Raw genomic sequence first — 19116 nt, 5'->3', positions numbered from 1 at the left:
GACTGCTTATTTAATACAAAGAGTTAGTTGTGGTCAAATATAGATCTACTTCATTAATAAACCTGCCTCTTTGTACAGAACTGGAAGAAACAAACAGGTATTATTGACAGAGCATGGATGTTTAGATTATCATCATTTTTCTGCTTCAGTACTCGTGTTTAACTGAAACGATGTCTAGGGTTTGGAGTACAATTGAATATGCAACATTGGTCCTTAATGCATGCATGCACATGCTTACACGGTACACGTATGCACAAACACTTTTTTATAATAGACAGTTATGTTGATACATTTAGAAACAAACCACTTAATATGTGCAAAGAGGTAGCAATGTTTTCAAACAAACTTGATAGTTTTTACAAATTTCTCATAGAGACATTTTGTTAGGAAGGTAAGAAATGTATTGTTTCTAAGAACATTGATTTCATCACTAAAATTATTTAGTTTCAGTTACTGTTAAATTAGTTATAAAAATAAATATAGTCTGCTTGAAAACTCTTATTAAGTACCGTACACTTTTTGACTTGTTCACTTCAAATTTATTATTTATGACATTTGTCATATGATGATAGCTGACTCGTGTCAGCATAATGGTATGTAGGTTATGTGAAAAACATTTGTTTTATTTTGCTACTTATCTAAGTGTAGCTCTGACAGTCAGTCTTTATTTATTCAAAGCCTGGGTAATTAGAATGTTTGATGAAAATTGCCATTTTCATCCAGTCACCTTTATCCTAAGTTCAATACCCAAGAGAGCTTATCATTCCCCCTCAAAACCAGTACTGATGAGGTAAATTTGCTGATGAAATGCTGAATGGAGATTTGATCAAATGGCAAATAAATATTGATGGGGAAAAATGGGTTTTTTACTGTGGTTATTATCTGTCTGGTAGTCTGGAAGTGGTTAATTTGTAGAATCATTTTGGATAACTTTTTGTCAAATGTTTAGAATACAGACTCATTACATTATTATGGGTGAATATTTATTTATTTTAATAAAGAAGTGCTTGCTCATGTAAGACACATTATACTGAAATGTAGTTTTGATTCATACATTATAACTTACCATTGGTAGATATACCATTGTGGCTTTAACACAGATATTGATACTTGTCAAATAAGATTAGATGTTTTTCATTCAGTCTCTTCAAAATATATATCTGTTCTTATGATTGAGTACAATGTACCAAGGAGAAATGGTGGGGGGGTTCATCAATAGGATGATTGGGAAAACTGTTGAATGAACATGATCCATTTTAGTTTATTTGCTGTATGTATGTTTTTGAATGGTGTAAGATGAATCCAGTGCTTATCTGTTTGCTAATATTTCAAACTCTGACATATTTATATCCTCCAGTTAGTATTTGACAGCTGAAGACTTTGACATGGAAATAATGATGTCCATCTGTTTGTTTACATAATCAATACATCACATAACTGACCCAGTGACCACTGCAGTCCATATGAACTCTCTCTCTCTCTCTCTCTCTCTCTCTCTCTCTCTCTCTCTCTCTCTCTCTCTCTCTCTCTCTCTCTCTCTCTCTCTCTCTCTCTCTGTTCCCAACTTATGAACTGTGACTAAAATATGTTATATATTCCATAGATTTAGAGTTTCCCATTCTTTCAAATTCACAACTCTGCATTAGGCTTGTTTGTGTCTGAATTACATAATAATAACAACAGTGCTAGTAAGTTCACCAAGCACTGAAGGCATATATTACAATGACATGTGCTCTTTCTAATCTACACATGGTTCAGTGTGTTCCAAATCGTCACTGCTCAGCCAGCCACAGTTCTCTCTGATCTCCTATCCAGCCACCAACTCTGTGGAACACTACAACACCTCTTCATTATCTCCAGACCTTCTAATTGTAAGGGGCAAATATTGATTCCTCCATAACGATGACAATATTCTTCCTGCGGTTTCTCTTGGACGAGGAGAGAGCCTGTGAATTTCAGAGTATAGATTTTTACTTAGGGCTGGTTCAGGGAAGATGATAAATGTTGATTTCATTTGCATGTATTGAAATCTTGTTAAAGACAAATTCATTATGTGTCTTAGTTATAATATGATGCCTGCGTGTGTGTGTGCGTGCGTGCGTGTCTATGTGTATGTTTGTGTTTGTGTGTGTTATCTTTATATTGTTTAGATTTGGTACCACTGGTACGTTATAGATTTTTACTTAAGAAACATTTCATCTAATGCCCAGTGCTGGTCTTTTCCACTGATTTAATCTGGTGATGGTAGGATTAACCTTTGTCTAGATGCTTGAGTTGGGCATTCTGTAGTCCGACTGTGCTATAGATTTTCATTCATGAATAAGTCACATTAGTTTGTATCATAAATGTTGATCAGCAGTTCTTAGAAATAGTGTCTCTCTGGCTAATTTAATACTATTAGTAGTTTTCCCATTTAAGCTGCTCCATATATCAGTCCTCAGTGCACTGGGTGATTTCTTCCTACATTTTTTCTCTCGACACAAAATTATATCTCTTTTAACTGAAGCAGGATTTAAACTAGAGTGGTTAGAGTCAGGAAGACATGAATATATTATGTATGGGGTTTGAATATACCAGAGATGGGACCACTCCTTCTCCTTCTCTCATATGTTTGCACACACGACACTGTACTACACATGTAGTAAAGAAATTCACCAACCCATTTTCCTTTTGTACCATGTTAGAACATACTGATCTCATATGACAAAGGGTGCTTTCCCAGAGATTTAGATCGAGATTAAGTTTTAGATCTACCTAACTCCCTGGGGGTTCAGGCTAAATTGCAGTCAGCCGAGCGGGCACCATAGTTAATTACCCCCTTACAGCTTTTAGTAGGCAGGACAGGAGCTTAAGCCGGCCAAGCTGACAGTAATCTAGTGAGACTCCCCACAGGGATAGATCGATCTAAAAATCTATGGAAATGGGGTGAAAGTGTAAACATGCCATTAAGTGACGTCCAGTCATGTCAGTGGACATAGCCAAGGATTAGACTGGACATTATTTGACCGTCTGGCTAGAGTACTTTGTGTGCAGTTTGTCAGCAAGGTCGAATTTTCATGCAATGACTGCTGAGAGCGTTTGTTGTTATTAACCCAATGTTTGCAGTATCGGCTCTAGTTGTGTGTTGGTAAATGTAGGGAGACACTCTTAGCACTGTAACTTAGGAAGCTACAGTCAGCCAGATCTTATATTACTTGCCTTAACTATGCATTGTGCAAATCTCTCTCTCTCTCTCTCTCTCTCTCTCTCTCTCTCTCTCTCTCTCTCTCTCTCTCTCTCTCTCTCTCTCTCTCTCTCTCTCTCTCTCTCTCTCTCTCTCTCTCTCTCTCTCTCTCTCTCTCTGGATCAGAGTTTGCTAAATGAAAGATTTTGTTGCAAATTTATCTGGATGCTCTCCCCCCCCCCCCCTGCAACTTAATGCACTCATCAAGTCAGATCACCTGTACATATGATATAGACATCTAAAACCAGTCATTAAAGTGGGGTCAATTAATTACCCCCCCTTACAGCGTCAGTAGACATGGCAGACATCTAAGCTGCTTAAGTTGATTGCAATTTAATTAGCGAGAATACTAGTAGATAGATTGATCCACAGTTAGTATGATAGGATCTGGGAATGGTCCCTATAACAGTGCTGTCATTGACCACAGAACTTAATGACTTAATCCTGTGGAATGTAGTCTAGCTCTAATAGCTCACTCACATCAGATTATAATGTAGACATGCACCATAGTCATAATGTCAACCTGATGATTGTGGTGAACAGATATGTTGATTAATAGGTCAACAGATGAATATTGGCCTCTTGTTTTATTGATGTCTTTATTGTAATTTTTTGGTATAATTTTATTGTTATTATTATTTATTTATTTTATTGTTTTTTTTTTTTGCCATTTTTTTTTCTGACACTCTTGCTATAAATACTTGTGCTCAGAAACATGTCAGAAACATAATATGGAATGGCTGTTTTGGTAAGTTACACCATTCAGTAAAATCATGTATCATGTATAAAAGAAATGAAAAGCAGAAAAGGCACACAGGCATAAAAGTGTGCATGCACGCACATTCTCCCACACAAGATGAATGCGATAAACTTTAGGTGCAAAGGTTGTCGTAGTAAACCAGAGATAGATGAAAGGTAAGTAGCAGGCTAACTGAGTCTGGCTAACCATGATGTTCTCTAGGCTGTAGATTATCTCCTAGATAGCCTTCCTCAGTTCTTCCTCTACTTTATGTGGTTAGTTAGTCAGGAATTTGTCAGGAACCATGATAACAGTGTGCAGAGAAATGAAGGGGAGAGAAGGACGGAGGGTAGGAAAATGTAGCTTGAAGTTAAAGAGAAAGAAATTGATAAGAAAATGAAAGTGTGTGTGTGGGGGGAGAGAGAGAGAGAGAGAGAGAGAAAGGGAAATGGGATGGAGTGACTTGAAAGGTAAGAATATGTCAGATATATGAGGCATGGTGGCAGTCCTATCAGCCAAGACCAATACAACTTAAATTAAGAAGCTACAAAATTGTGTTCAGTTGGTTTCAGTGAAGCTCTTCCATTTTGGGCTTGCAGTTCTTTGGCCTGGAAATTTACCATTACTGTCGATCCAAGCATCCAACGTTTTAAAAAGTTTTCATCATGTTTTTTTTTCTTGTGTGTGTGTGTGTGTGTATGAGTGTGCGCACATGCATGTATGTGTGTCATTGGAGGTATTTAAAGGTATATAGCAAAATAGTCCTTTCTAGCAGTCCAGCAGGTTGTGTTTTATACATATAGTTGTAGACTATACACCTACATAGGGTACCTGCACCTTGGTTCTACAGCCAGCAGTAGTGGCATACCAGGCTGAAGTACTAGTACTACCAGGTGAAGATGTCTGTTTATTATTTACACTGGGTGAAACTGACCCGTGTTCAATCCTGACATGTGTACTTCCCTGGAGAGGTGAGGGCCTAGGTGTGTTCACTCAAGGGAAAAAATGGAACGGAATGGTTCTTCATGATATCCTTCATTTTATCCTGTACCCCCTCATTATTACCTCATATCATAATATTATGTTTCCAAGATTTGGAACATTGAGGTACTTGTAAAAAAAGAGGAAAAAAGTATGATAGGAAAAAAACTTATTTTTAGAGTACTATAGGGCTTTTTAAAATATTGGGTGATTTGAATAGACAGGCAGTCCACATGAACATGATTCTAATATACTATCATAAGAAATATTTAAAGAGTGCCATAAAACCCTGTTCCTTGCTGTATGTAGACTGGGTTATATGATGGATAGGGTTTTTACAGCCACTACATATGTCTGACACACACAAGGCTTCATTGACCACATTCAGAACTGCGGACTAACTAGTCCACGGGTCAAATACTTCCCCACGGGGAATCTATTCAGTGTCCATTAGCAGATTAGAGGGCAAGCTTTTTTGTCGGTTACCTAATTTGGCCCACGGACTAGTTAGTCCACTGTTGTGAAAGCAGCCAATGTATGAGTGGTTCAGTGGACAGTGAGTTCTGTATTATTGGCAGCCCCATCACAGCCAGTCAATGATCAGCTCCTTAATGTCCATGTTTGTTGTTAACTACTGGGATATAGACAAATGTGTACTTAATGCTAAGATGGGAATTATTGATTTGGGGGGGGGGGGGGGGGGGGGGGGGAGGGGGGGGGAAGAATATATATATATAGGGATATAGGTGTGTGTGTGTGTGCGTTTTAATATGGAGTGTGTCCTTGGGGGGGGGGGGGAATAGAGAGAATATTCAGGGTCATAGATGTGTGTGTTTTGGTGTTTGTGTGGGTGTGTGTAAGAAATAGATGGATTTGGTGAAGGAGTTTATGTTTGTGTGTGGGGGGGGGGAGAGCTTATGAAAGCAAATGGTATTGAGGACAGGAGATAAAATACTGAGTTAAATAGGGAGTACATGTATGGGAGATTGAGAATTGGGGGGGAGGGGTAAAGTGATCAGTATGTGCTTCATTGTGTGCTTGATTTGATTTCACTCAATTTTTCTACATATCATAATTTGATGAACCCCACCCCCCTTTTTGTCCTGAACTTAACCCCTTTCTGCACATATTATCTGTTTAACCCCAGTCTCTTTGAAGCGGTATTGTCTTATTTTCTGTGGACAGCTGCCCCAGTGTGTTGCCTTCAAAGACTTTATCGGATTTCACTGCAGGACAAATTGAACCACTTTCACTTTATTTTCCTATATTGAGATTGAACAGTGGTATGCAGCAGAATCAAAGGCAAACCACTATTTATGTTTTCAATTTAGAACTTTTTTTAGAACTCTTATGGGTTTAGGACTTTTTTGGGAGTGATAGCTTGTTATATATTTTGTGTAAATGACTCATACACGTGCGGGTTTGCATGCATGTATATATCTAAATTTTTGAACAAAATTGCCAATTGTTGAAGCAAAATTATCTGAAGGGAAATACTTGAGACCAACGAACCAACAATAACTTACAACTTATCCAAAATAGAATAAAATAGTACAAGTAAGTCAAAACGATTTATCATATTGCATGATAAAGCATTCTTGCTTTTAAATGTATGTGCGTGCATGCAAACTTCTCTCGTCTTTGGGTTCTTTCTTAGAGCCGAGCACTCCAGTGTACTAGTATGTGTGAGAAGGTTTGTAAAGTAACACAGAAATGCTGCTGTTGATTGATGACAGACATTTATTGTAATGACAGAGCCATGTGTTGGTGAATAGGCCTTATAATTGAAGCAGGAGGGGAGAAAACAAGAGTGAATTTTTTTAGCCGTTGATGTTCATATTGCAAACAGTGCTGTGGCTGAGATTAGTGTATTAACTTTACAAATAGCACGGTTTTTAAAACAGGCAATGCATTGTCCTCATCACAAAGAAAAATATGAAAAGTTTATATATATATCTCAACTTATATCTAATATTTTCTACAGACTTATAATCTAGTACGGAGTTTTGATTGTACTAAGGACACCAAAAATACAAATTGACATCATGTGATTCATGCCATTCATTTTCCATTAAGCAGGGAAATGAAGTTGAACTAGCAACAGGTATACTTAGGTCCTCTGACTAATGAGTTCCTGCGTTATGAATAGAAACAATCACAAAATGAAGGAGAACAAAATAGGAGCACTACATACGCCTAATGTATGATATTTTGCAGTCTGTTCTCATTTGGCATATTTCAGCCGAGAAATTGCTTGGTTCTGAAACAAGAAATACTCCTAAAACAATGTGAATGAAACCACAGTCAGTTAATTACTGGGAGCTGTTTTCAATGACAAATGACTTGATAAATTGTCCAAGTTTGTCAGGGGTGAAGACAGATGACCGGGAGACAGGCTTAGTGAGATGCCAGAGGTGCTAGCAGGGTGATGTCAACTCTGGTGACAGATATGTAGTGGTCTTTGTGGAATGCCTGACAGGCGTTAGAATATGACATTCAATGTTCCTTCAAAACCAGGGACATACCAGTAGTCAACTTACCGAGAGGGGAGGAAGGGATAAAAAAATAACCTTTAGATTGCTTTAAAACTGCCAATATGTAGCAATAAGAGAGTCTTTGTTAACTTTTTGATATTATGATTACACTTATTTCATATAAAATGGAATCTAATATTATGTTACATAATTATATAGTGATAATATACTTCTTATACCCCTGTAATAAGCCACTACATCTCAGCACCAATCCAAAAATGCTGTCAAAAAAAAAAAAAAAAAAAAAAAAATTCAGAAATTCAATACTCCTTCCCCCATTTCTGAACCACACGTTCCTAGAGGCGATGTATGGATCAAGATATGTTGATCATGATTCACTGGACCTTTGCATTCAATTCAAACACCGTCCAGGGAGCGACAGCTGCGAACTTATGAATGTATGGATTATAAGAGGAGAGAGAGAGTGGGGAAAGAAACACACACGCCAGTCTGCCTGCTTGTCTGGGCAGTGAGATCCCACGGTCAAACTTTATACAAGTAGATCTGTATTGTGGGGACAAACTACTTGCCATCAGAGTCCATCTGCATGGGTGATGATAGCTGAAGTTTTGTACAAGTATTCTTACTGAGCAGTACAGAAATGTGCAGAGAATTAATCAGAGAAATATATATGTGACTATCAAGTGAAAACAATCTCTTCGTGGCTCTGGAAAAAACGGACCTTCAGAGAAGGAAATACCTCACATCCCATCCCAGCAACAGGGGGGTGAAGAAATCGGGACTTGATAGCTTTCCAACAAGTGCTATGATAAAGAGGTGTGAGAATTGAGAAGTTTTTTTGTCATACAATACTGTGACACACACTGCTTTTTGGAAGCTTTAGACAACTGCCTGTTGATTCTGCAGCTCTCTCACAAGCAAGGCAGAGTTTTTCCGTGTTAATGGCAAGTGTCACTGTGGGGTGACAGTCCTGTTGTGAAAAAAACAAGTGTCACATGTGGAAGGGATTTTAACGGAGGCACAAGGCAGTGAAGAAAAGCAGGATTGGGATGCTTTATCTATAGGACAGGCAGCAATTGAACCTTGAGAAATATTTTTCAATGCAGTAAAAACCCAGAGGGTTCACTTGTCATCCAAGGCAGAGGTGCATTCACTGTTCACCAGTGATTTCTAGACAGTTTATGTGTAACCATGGAGACAGCCATGCCTATGGCATATAACTGCAGGACTGTGGAAGGGTTTTTCCCTTGACACTTGGGTGCTAGAGTGTAAACCATGTGGACTTGCGATTAACATGAAGTTATAAGAAAGTATTTTTAGCTTAATATGAAAACGTGCCTCCAGTGTTCAAAGAAAGTACCAAAGACACCCCCCCCCCTCCCATTTTATCATACACTTGACAAAGTTGTCCCCTTCATTGTGGAACTCACCTAGCTCCACTTTCATGATGGCATTAAACTCTACCTGGAAGCAATTTTTAACATGTTGAAATCAACTTACTGGTATCAGCGAGTTAAATGATAACTGTTTAAGTCTGTTAGTGTGACATTTGGCATCCATTGTATCTTAATGTATTCAGCGTAACAGTAACAGTGTAGAGGCTGTCCAGAGTAACAAAGGGAGAAGTGTGCTCCAGAATACGTGACAAATGACATCAGTGGAAATTACACAACGGGATCACAGATCGACTTGTAATCTACCAATGCAATTTAGTTAACTCCTTTTATGAATGTACTTAACAGGGGAAAAATGGTTTCGGGTTAACGCGTATCAGTCTGTAACTGATCATTGCACTTGTAGACAGTTTGCTGGGAGTTGTAGTCGGTGGTAGAGTTGTGATCTTCATACTCACACTTTTCTTTTCATGGACACTTGTTTGCAGCAGTTTTGGAGCTCTGTGAATATCTCTGTGTTGTGTTACTGACAGATACAAGTTCTTGCAGCTGTCGGTGAATTGGACGTGCTCTGAGTGTGGAGTGAAGTTCAGAAGAGAAGAGAAAATAGTGTGACTGAGATATTGAAAAACTTTTTAAACTTTGTTTGTGGTCAGTGAAATATGCTGTCAGCTGGTCGCTCAACGCTCACTGAATTATACTTAATGTTGGAGACACTGGTGACTTGTTGACTTTTTGGGGACACTGGGCTCATCAAAAGTTTATGGTTCTGTTGCACTCATATTGCCCAAGACAAAAGGATTAAAACAGTGAAAAAATTTAACTCAGAACTGGAAAACAGGATGCTGAATAGTATTCTAAACAGGATGCAGAAAAGTATTCTAACATGGATTTTTGAGCCAAAGCTTAGGACAAAATAGAAATTTATATTTTTCCTTGTAGTGTCACTTGGCAGTTGTTATAATTTCCCTTTTGCGACAGTTTTTTTTTCCCACCAGAGGGGGTGAGAGTGGCAGACCACTCCATTGGGGGTGACAGAGTGCTTGGCACAGTTTGGAGAACATCCAAGTTAGTTAAAGTTTGTTAGTGATGAAAGAAAAGGAGGTGGACTAAAGTTTACATCAACAGGACCTTTAGATGAGGAAAGGTTATAGTGGAGATTCACAGCACTGTGCTGTTTTAGAAGTCGGTGCTACGACATAAGGTCTACATAGGAGACAGAAATTGCTGGTGACAGTTCTGGAAACATCGCAGCAAGCATGTCTGTAGTTTGTGACTTGGACTTCAAATCTCTCAAGTGACATTTTAAGGCAGGAGACTTACTTAAGAAATCAGGGACAGCTAAGATTGGGTTGTTCTGTCGGCTGTTCTGTATATGCCATGAGAGATTTCAGTGCTTTTTTCTTTTCAAGAACAAAAGTACCAAGGCTGAACTAGGCAAAAAAAAAAAAAGATTGAACAGTTTCAGCCTCTGGTTTTGTTAGAAGTGTAATAACCTGAGAGAGAGAAGCCCATGGATTTGTATATAACCTATCATGTGTGTGGCTATATATAGGCCACTTAAAACGCTACAAATTAGGGGGAAAGGGATGCCCAACAAGACTCACCACAGGGAGAGATCATTTATGTAGAATTTTTCCGCAGCATGGACCTTGTTGTTTATTGCTCTGTTCTTAGCAGAATATTTATAAAACAATTCAAGAGTGCTTTTACAATAAATTCCGTAATGTGCTTAACATCCTAAGTGACAAGTGGCAGGATTTAAGAAGTTGGAAAAGTAAAAGAAAAAAAGTACTTCAGCTGTCTGAGAGAGTGTTCCCAGACTTCACTATTAACATATTGCAGAATAACTTCAAGAGGGTAAAGCATTACTTTGAATAAAGTTATTTTCCATTTATCACGGTTTGACAAGAGAGGATAATTATTCTTGAGTATTCCAAGTGTGGTGGATTTTATTTTCCCTGGAAAGAATGCTGTACCTGGATCACATTGCCGTCGGAGGTCACTCTCACACCTTGTATCTAAGCTATAACCCTGAGGATCATAAATCAAGAAACTGTCAGTGTTCAAGAATCACTCACCTGGGGTTTTAATCAAGACTGACTATTATTACACAAGGCAATTAAGGGTACTGTTAAACTTAATGAGTTATTATGTAACGGTGTCCCTAAATCCCAGCTGTATATCCCACCAAAGGTGTTAAAGAGAGGGGCTAGGTTGTTAACTCCCTACTGGCGGAGGCACTGAGAGGACTATCTTTGACTTGTTCCCTCTCTAACAGGTGGGAAAGAACAGTTCAACTTTATAGAGGCAGTATATGCCATTCCCAATCTTTAATAGAGATATAACCATCTGGATTTATCTGTTGGAAAAAGACAACAACTTAATTATGGAAGAATGAAGCATGTTTATGCACTGAAAGATCACTGGAGAGACACCTGTGGCTCAACAGTTTATTTCTTGGCTGATGTTTTTGACAAAAAAATCACATATGATATAGGCCACATTGGGTATATTGATAGATGTCCCAGTAGATGTATACTAGTACATACAGGAGCTGTTATTTGAGACTGGATATGAGCTGTATTGCCCTGCACGCCCTGTTACTTAATTGCTGTCATTTGTACAAAGGATTATGTGTATTAGGTCCCCGCGCTGTAATAATAATGGAGTAACGGCACAAAATGTGAGATACTGGGTACAAAATGTGTGTGATACTCGTGTGAAGTCGCTGAAATCTAATTATTTTGAAGTAAAGGGAAACTGCGGTGTTATAATGTCATAACTGGGTGAAGAACACAGTGACAGCACACCAAGGAGAGGAAACTTTGACAAGGACAACCAGCTCGCCAGGAAGAAATTGTGGACCACTTTTATTGACCTGAATTATCCTTACTCAAAACAAACAGTGTCCATGTGCGGATTATGATACTTTATCAAATTGGAGCCAAGATTTGATGAAATGTGAATGGAGAGATGTGTATGTCTGTGGAATTTGGATTGTTAAGATAATCTGTGGAAAACTTTGTCAGACTGTTGAAGGTTTTATCCTGGAATTAGTGTCTAGTGGACTGAAACTAACAGTATTGTAAAGCTAGAGTTTTTTTTTCTGAAAAATATAATAATAATAATAATAAGCCAGGATGCCAAGAGGAAGTTTTCTCTGGCGCTGCACTTTCTCAGAAGAGGATTTTACATTTTACACGCCACTGTTGATAGGTAGGTGTCCAGATGTTCTGTTCACAGTAACCTATGGCTAGTTTTATGATATTAATTCCTTTTCTCAAAAGTTGGTCACAACTTAAAACCCAGAAATCACAGACCAGTGTACTAGCAAAGTAACTCTGGAGTGGTTTTTAAAAAAGATTTATAATGGTAGTGGTTTAAAACAAATTATTTTTACATTTTGTAGGATCATATTTTGTGTGTCACTTTTTGGTATCTATAAATATCTCTGTGCAGGTTAATGCAGTGAACCTGTTCCTTTTCAAGTTAAACGCAAGTCTTGTTGCCAAGTTGTGTCAGTCCATGTTCGAACCAAGGTTGCACCAATTTGAACAGTGGAAACAGGCCTTTTGTTTTCTATCTGGAAAGTGGATGAAATGAGTCTGAAATTGCAGACCTTGAACTATAACAGCTGCTTGGCAACCTTTATATGATGTGCAATTAGTTTATTATTTAAATGACATTAGAATTGGCCCTTTGTTTGAGAAATGTTTTTGTGGTTAGAGCTAAGAGCACATTTGTGGCTTTCAGTGGAATAGAAATGGAAATTAAGATGTAGCACATCATGAATATGTTTAGTCTAATTTACTACTGTGTAATGTATTCACATTCCGAGAGAGAGAGAGAGAGGGGGAGACAAAAAGAGACGGACTGAGTGGTGAGAAGAGCATGTGCACATTTCATGAAGGATAACAAACTATTTCAACTTTTTTAGGCCAAAAAACTAAACGATGTTCACATACCATGACATCATAGTCTATGGTGTCACATACTATTTCTGATGCAACTGAACCATGTAATTCATATGCTTTCCCACAGTTACGTTGTACACAGTGAGTCATGAAGGTGGTGTTAGAAAAAAATTATTCTTTGCTATCTAGGCACAAACTTCCTTCTTACTTTCAGAATTGACTAAAGCTTTGATATTTTTTTTTCTCTCAGTGAATTGTACCGACAAATCGATAATTAATCATAGATTTTCATTCAGATAGGACAACGAGAAGGTCTTGAGTGGTTAAGTCTAGATTACTCCCAGGATAGAATTAAAGATATTTGAAAGTAAAAATAATGAAATGATAAATAAACGAAAGACCATTGATTTACAATATACGAGAAGTAGAATATTGACATGATGCATTTAGATGTAATTCCTCCCCCCTCCCCCCCCCCCCCCCCCCAAAAAAAAAAAAAACCTTCATGCAATTTTTATTTCAGTCTATAGATGTATGTCCAGATATTGAAAAAAGAAAGCAGTTGCAGGGCTGGGGGGGGGGGGGGGGAGGGTGTCAGGATGTGTTCTTGTCTCATGTGACCTCATAAAGTGTCAAATGCATTCCCAGCTGATTCCCATTAGAGAGAAAGAAAAATGAGATTGATATCATTATATCATATTGCTATGTATTTCTTACAGATATCAGACAGCAATTAAATGAACAGTTAAAATGCCTGGACTTGAGGCTGGAGAACCAAATGGCCATGGTGGCCGAGATACAGGATTTTTTCAAGAAGAGGGCGGAGGTGGAGCAGGAATACTCCCGAAATCTGGACCGCCTGGTGAAACAAGTGATGGTACGCCACAAGGCTGACAAACAGAGGTGAGAGGAGGTTTGTGGTGTGAGTTAGAGTATAATATGTGGGGGATTGTGTTAGTTGTGATAGTTGGCAAGATGTGACAATGTGTTAGATGTGACAATGTGTTAGATGTAACATGTTAAGTGTGATAGTGTGTTAGATGTGACAGTGTGTTAGATGTGACAGTGTGTTAGATGTGACATGTGAATGCCATCAAAACACTGGCATGCTGAAAACTAAATAAATTTTAAAAAACACACACGGCTGCTGGAGTTCGACTGGCATTTAAGAAAAATTTGTTGGACTGGCTTTCAATTCAAAATGTGTTCAAAATTGTTGTCTATCCCATGGACTCGCTGATCACAATTTTCTACCAGTCCTCAACATTTTAATGGGTGATATCCATAAGAACTGACAGGTTTAATGTGTATAAAGAGATATCTCATGCCAGCAGATTTCTGACTGTACCTGCCATGTTAATTTTACACAGATTGAAATATTTGCTTTACCTGTAAAAGATGTAATGTAGATGTTCAGAGATGATCAAATTGAGAGACCACCAACAAGGTCAGCTAAGGCAGATGTTCCATATCACAGTAATGTTGTCATTGTTAATTTGATTCCTTTTTTTTTTTTTTTTAATTTTAAAAGTTTAATTTACATATTTTTATGAAGTAATTTGCCAACTGATCTTAATGAAACAACTCAGATTAAAATTATAATTTGACTTTCACCCCAAACTTTTCAGTGTTTGATTTGAGGAATGTACTATGAAGGCCTTTCTCTGTTGGAAACATTAGTACCTTACCTGTTTTCTATATTTTGACATGAGTCAAGAATCATTCACAGATGACGTAGACAGTTAAGATGGTTTTTCAGAGTTCCAGACCCCTGAATTTCATTTAGTAGTATCTATCTCCATTATAACTGAGATAAATGTTGATCAAAACCCAATCCTCATATTGTGTGAAATGTTGGATTTGATGGATTATCTTAGTTTTTGGTCTGGTATTGAATGTCCTCATAGCTTCTGTGTGTGTGTGTGTGTGTGTGTGTGTGTGTGTTTTTGTGTTTGTTCTCCTCTTGTTAATATCATGTGGTATATCTGTATTTCCATACCAAGCAATTTGAGCAAATGAAGTAAGAGAAATGTAGAGGGTTGTCTTGACATCTAGTTATTGTGAGGCTTTCTGGTAGAACACAGAGTGCAATGAAATGGGATAAATACCACAAAATATGTCATCAATTAAAAAAAATGAAAAAAGAAAAGATATGATGCTTATCAAACCAGCTGCGTGCCAGTTAAATTCCTACCTTTTTTATTAACAAATTGAATTTTTGAACCTGATTTATGTTTTGAAGGGTTTCTACCAGCTGCCTAGTAAATCGTGGCTAAGGCAGAACTCCAGGCAGGCAGGGACACGTGCTCCAATACAGTTCAAAGAATTACATTGAGTCGATACACTTGAAAAATTCGAAAAACACTCGCATGAAATATGGTTTTTCCACCAGAATCTTGAAAAATCTAACTTTGAAGAGAAATCACCCCATCACACTTATATTCTCACTAGTGCTTCAGACATGAAATAAATTTCAAACCCTTATCGGGAGAACATTCTGGAAAAGCCTGAATTTTAAGGCATTTCATTGTTGTCCAGACACTTGTGTAAAACTCTGCTGGTGTTTGGGCTGTTGGGTTCACATGCACTTTCAAACACAGAATGGAATCAAAGATTTGTAGCATATCTCCAGAGAAAGTTGGACTTATATATATTCAGTTCAGCTAAGATCATATGGGTTATTTTTATGAAAGTACAACCTAAAAGTTTTTATTGATAGTGTAAGTACAATTGACTATTAAATGACATAAGAATAAATCAAAACTATCGCTATCTTTAAAATTCCATGCACAACTGAATACTTGAACTGAATACTTGAAATTATAAATTCCAATAATATTTTAAAATAGAAAATAAATTCAAATCACTCATTCAGGCGAGAGTCATGGCACCTGTATTCCACATACACGTGCTGGCAGCATCTCTTGGCTATGACGAAGAAGCAGAGTAAGGACCACGGGACAGTGGGCGACATCTACGGGAATATCATGGTACAAAGGCTGTCAGAGGTTATGGAGGATGCACAGAGGATGTATAAAGCTGTGAGTACTGAGGGTTACTTTCTGTATTTGCCAGTTCTCCCCTTCCCTCTCTTTCTCTTTCTCTCTCTTTCTCACATGCGCACACACACAAACACACTTTCTCTGCCCTCTCTCCCTCTCTCTCATGCACACATTTTCTTCCCATCCCTCCCTCTCTCTCTCTCTCTCTCTCTCTCTCTCTCTCTTTCTCTCTCTCTCAATTCTCAGATATGTGTCAGCAATTCTAAGGTAATAAGTCATAAAGTTGACTCAATGAAGTGGCCTCAGTCAAGTCAAGATCATATCAGTCATTGTACTCCACTCATGCCTGCAGTATGTGTCTTTTTACACAGGTCTATCCTCCAAGCAGGTGCAGAATGCATGTGGTATTTCAGGTATTATACTCTCTGAACCTGAGAAATGCTCCTGGAATTCTGGGAGTTTAAGATATTTGACCCTCTGACCCTTGACCTTTGACCTTGAGTTTTTATCATCTGTAAGAATTCAGAATGCCTTTCAGATTGAACTTTTCCAGTGATTATTAGGCTTGGAATGAAAGAATTGTTCCTAATAAATCACTTCTTTCAATCTTCTTGAATTATTTAAAGAAAAAGTTTTTGTGTAGTGGCAGAATAAGGCATATTTTTGGAGAGAAATTGTTCTAGATGTTGAGTAATGAGAATTGTGGTTATTTCAGCTGTGTTACCTAAAAATTGTCCTACTAATTTTGGAGAAATACATTGTTATTTTAATGCAACTGGCATTGATTGCATTTGTAATAAAAGCAGTTTTCTGAAGCAAAGGTCTTGATAAGGTGGGTGAAACATTTGCTAACATTTACAGGGGACACCATTCTTGTATTTGGGTATAATTTGACCAGTCCATGGTGAAGACTGGATCATTAAACCATATTAAGGAGTTAATTCACTGTTCCTTTTCCAATTAAATCTACTCTTTAATCTCATTCCCTCCTTAATAGATGAAAGCTGAGTATTTTCTCACATCATACGGTGCAGCCTTATTCCATTCTCTTCAAACCACTTTCTTTATCTTGTGGTGATTCGCAGAAAATTAATTGGAAAAATTGATTTCTTTCTTGTGTATTCTTTGTGCTGCTAGACATAAGATAAACCTCATTTTGATATATTTAACAGTTCTTGCAACAGAAGAAGAAACAAAAAAATATTTGGAGTAAAAACGTAGCAGGTAACTCAGAGAATACAAATTCAATGAACAAATTCATTACGGTAAAATCTCTTAATATTCGAATAAAATAAATTATTAATTTTCACAGAACAGTATTTATGTAACTGAGTGAGGGAAAGACCTGTATGTGAGGAAATAAAAGGGGCATGTCATCAAGTAATATGATAGGAGGGGGTGAGGTGTTAGAATTTTTAAGTAATTGCCACATGATTTTTAGTATTATTACCTTACATCAAACTTAGGATGCCTTTTCTTCTGAATCAGAGGTCAGAGGTCACAGGTCAAAGGTCACAAGAAAAAAAGGCTCCCCGCCTACATCCAAACAAACAGACATACTTCTTGACAAAAACTTGATTTAAAAAAGATCAAATACCTACTCTGACCAAATTTGATTTTCCCTGTGTTTTCTAACACAACAATATTTCACATCATCTTTACACTGAATATCCAGTTTATGGTCCCAGTCAGGACCATAGTGCCAGGAATCTGTGTATTGTTAGGATATCCCATTCCTGGCCTTGTTAGCTGGTGTTAGGCCCTGAAAGGTATAACAGAGAAGGTAAAAGTGAAAGTTAGTCCTAGTGTTTGTATTGTGACCTAAAGTTGTAACAAAATATCAGATTATCAAAGACGTTGTAACAAAGTATCAGATTATCAAAGACATATAAATCCAAACAAGACTTTTGCCATATTAGGGCAGTTTTAGGAAAGTGTTTCACAAGCTTTACCTCCCTTATAAGTTTAAGATATTAGGAGAGGAATGTTTCACTTGGTTTACATCCATTATTGAGTATTTCTTGGTTGTGGCCTTCAAATGGCATGTCCACAAAGCTTCCTTTGTGTCTGTTAACAGTCTTAACATCATATTGGGCATGTAAAAAATGGATTTTTCAATCTTAATAGTGGAGTCCAATTAGTGGGAATTTTGACAGTTGTTTTAGATTATTTTCCCATTATTTTTAGACATTTTATCTGTGGATGAGATCATTTTGATTTTTGTTAGATATTTTTCTGAGAACATCTCGTCAGAGTTTCCAGATGACTAGGACTTTTAAGACACAAAATGTGGACTAACAAAAAAAACAAAACAAACAAAACAAACAAAAAAAGATAGGAAGTCCTGATGATGACTTTCATTATGCAATTTTGAGGAAGATTTGCGGAGAAGATGATATCCCTGGTGTGATATTTGTCTTAGGTTCATCATAATATAAAATTAATCCCAGAGAGATCTGATTAGAAAGATGGAGACATCGTGACATTTACCAAATGGTTTTATAATCTGGTCTTAGACTACATTGGTTGATTGAGATTTTTTTTTTTTTGGGGGGGGGGGGGGGGAGTTACAAGAATTTTGCAATTTTAGTATTATATCCGTGGAATATAGATGGTAGAGAGATTTCTGATTGTGTTCCTTGCTTTTTTTTTTTGTGGAGGGAGAAGAAGGTATCCTAGAAGCCAATGGGTAGGCACATGCCCCCTCCCCCCCCTCATCAAACCCCACCCCACCCCACCCCACCCCCTTCAAATCCCCATTGTATTAACCCTACTGCTGCCTGTTTTAGATGGAATGTTTAATCACAGCTGCCGAATCTCCTTAGTTCAAAATAATCTGTTCAGTTTTAAGTATTGATTGCCTTTTTCAGATGCCATTCATGTGGATGACATGAGATAAGCCAAACCTTCTAGACTCATACTAGTGTATGAATTTTATGTGAAATGCCACAGAAAATCAAGTTTTTAAGGGAATGTTATCCCTTGGTTGAAGGAGAATTATGATATTTCAGACATGATTTTTTCAGTGAAAACTCATAATTTGGTGTTTTTTTAATTCAATTCTGATGGTCAAGATCTGCAATAAAATAAAATAGGTGTTGGGTCCTATGATAAATGTTCAGAGGTTTTTTTAAAAAACCTAGGCCCATATTTGGTGTTTGATTATATTTCTCATTTTTTGTATGAAATAATTTAAGAGGGTGGGTTGGAGGGTATAGACGTCATGGATACAATTTTCAAGAGCTATATTATGAGAAACCTTATAAGTAGCCTGTCTGGTTTACTAGATAAGATTTTTGCTCCAGCAATTTTGCATCTTTCAGGATTCATTGATCTTTTTCTGCAGACACTCATAGAGATCACAC

At 37.4% G+C, this 19116-nt stretch overlaps 1 protein-coding gene across 6 annotated transcripts in view; it reads left to right on the top strand.

Annotated features, from left to right (window-relative positions):
* Positions 1-19116, top strand: part of LOC106175501 (SLIT-ROBO Rho GTPase-activating protein 1) — a 45717-nt gene that overhangs the window by 8143 nt on the left and 18458 nt on the right. For 5 of the 6 annotated variants that reach the window (XM_087015593.1, XM_087015590.1, XM_013557546.3 and 2 more), the window contains exons 2-3: positions 13469-13652; positions 15625-15790. In XM_087015593.1, coding sequence (XP_086871719.1) covers positions 13469-13652; positions 15625-15790 — 350 coding nt within the window. Of the gene's footprint in view, positions 1-11363; positions 12052-13468; positions 13653-15624; positions 15791-19116 lie in introns of those variants that run through there. The other variant, XM_087015592.1, reaches the window with a different exon arrangement.

The sequence above is a fragment of the Lingula anatina genome, chromosome 6, assembly GCF_051362555.1.
Source record: "Lingula anatina isolate TDL-2025a chromosome 6, LinAna3.0, whole genome shotgun sequence".
NCBI lineage: Eukaryota > Metazoa > Brachiopoda > Lingulata > Lingulida > Lingulidae > Lingula > Lingula anatina.
This window is presented reverse-complemented; position numbering and strand designations above follow the sequence as displayed.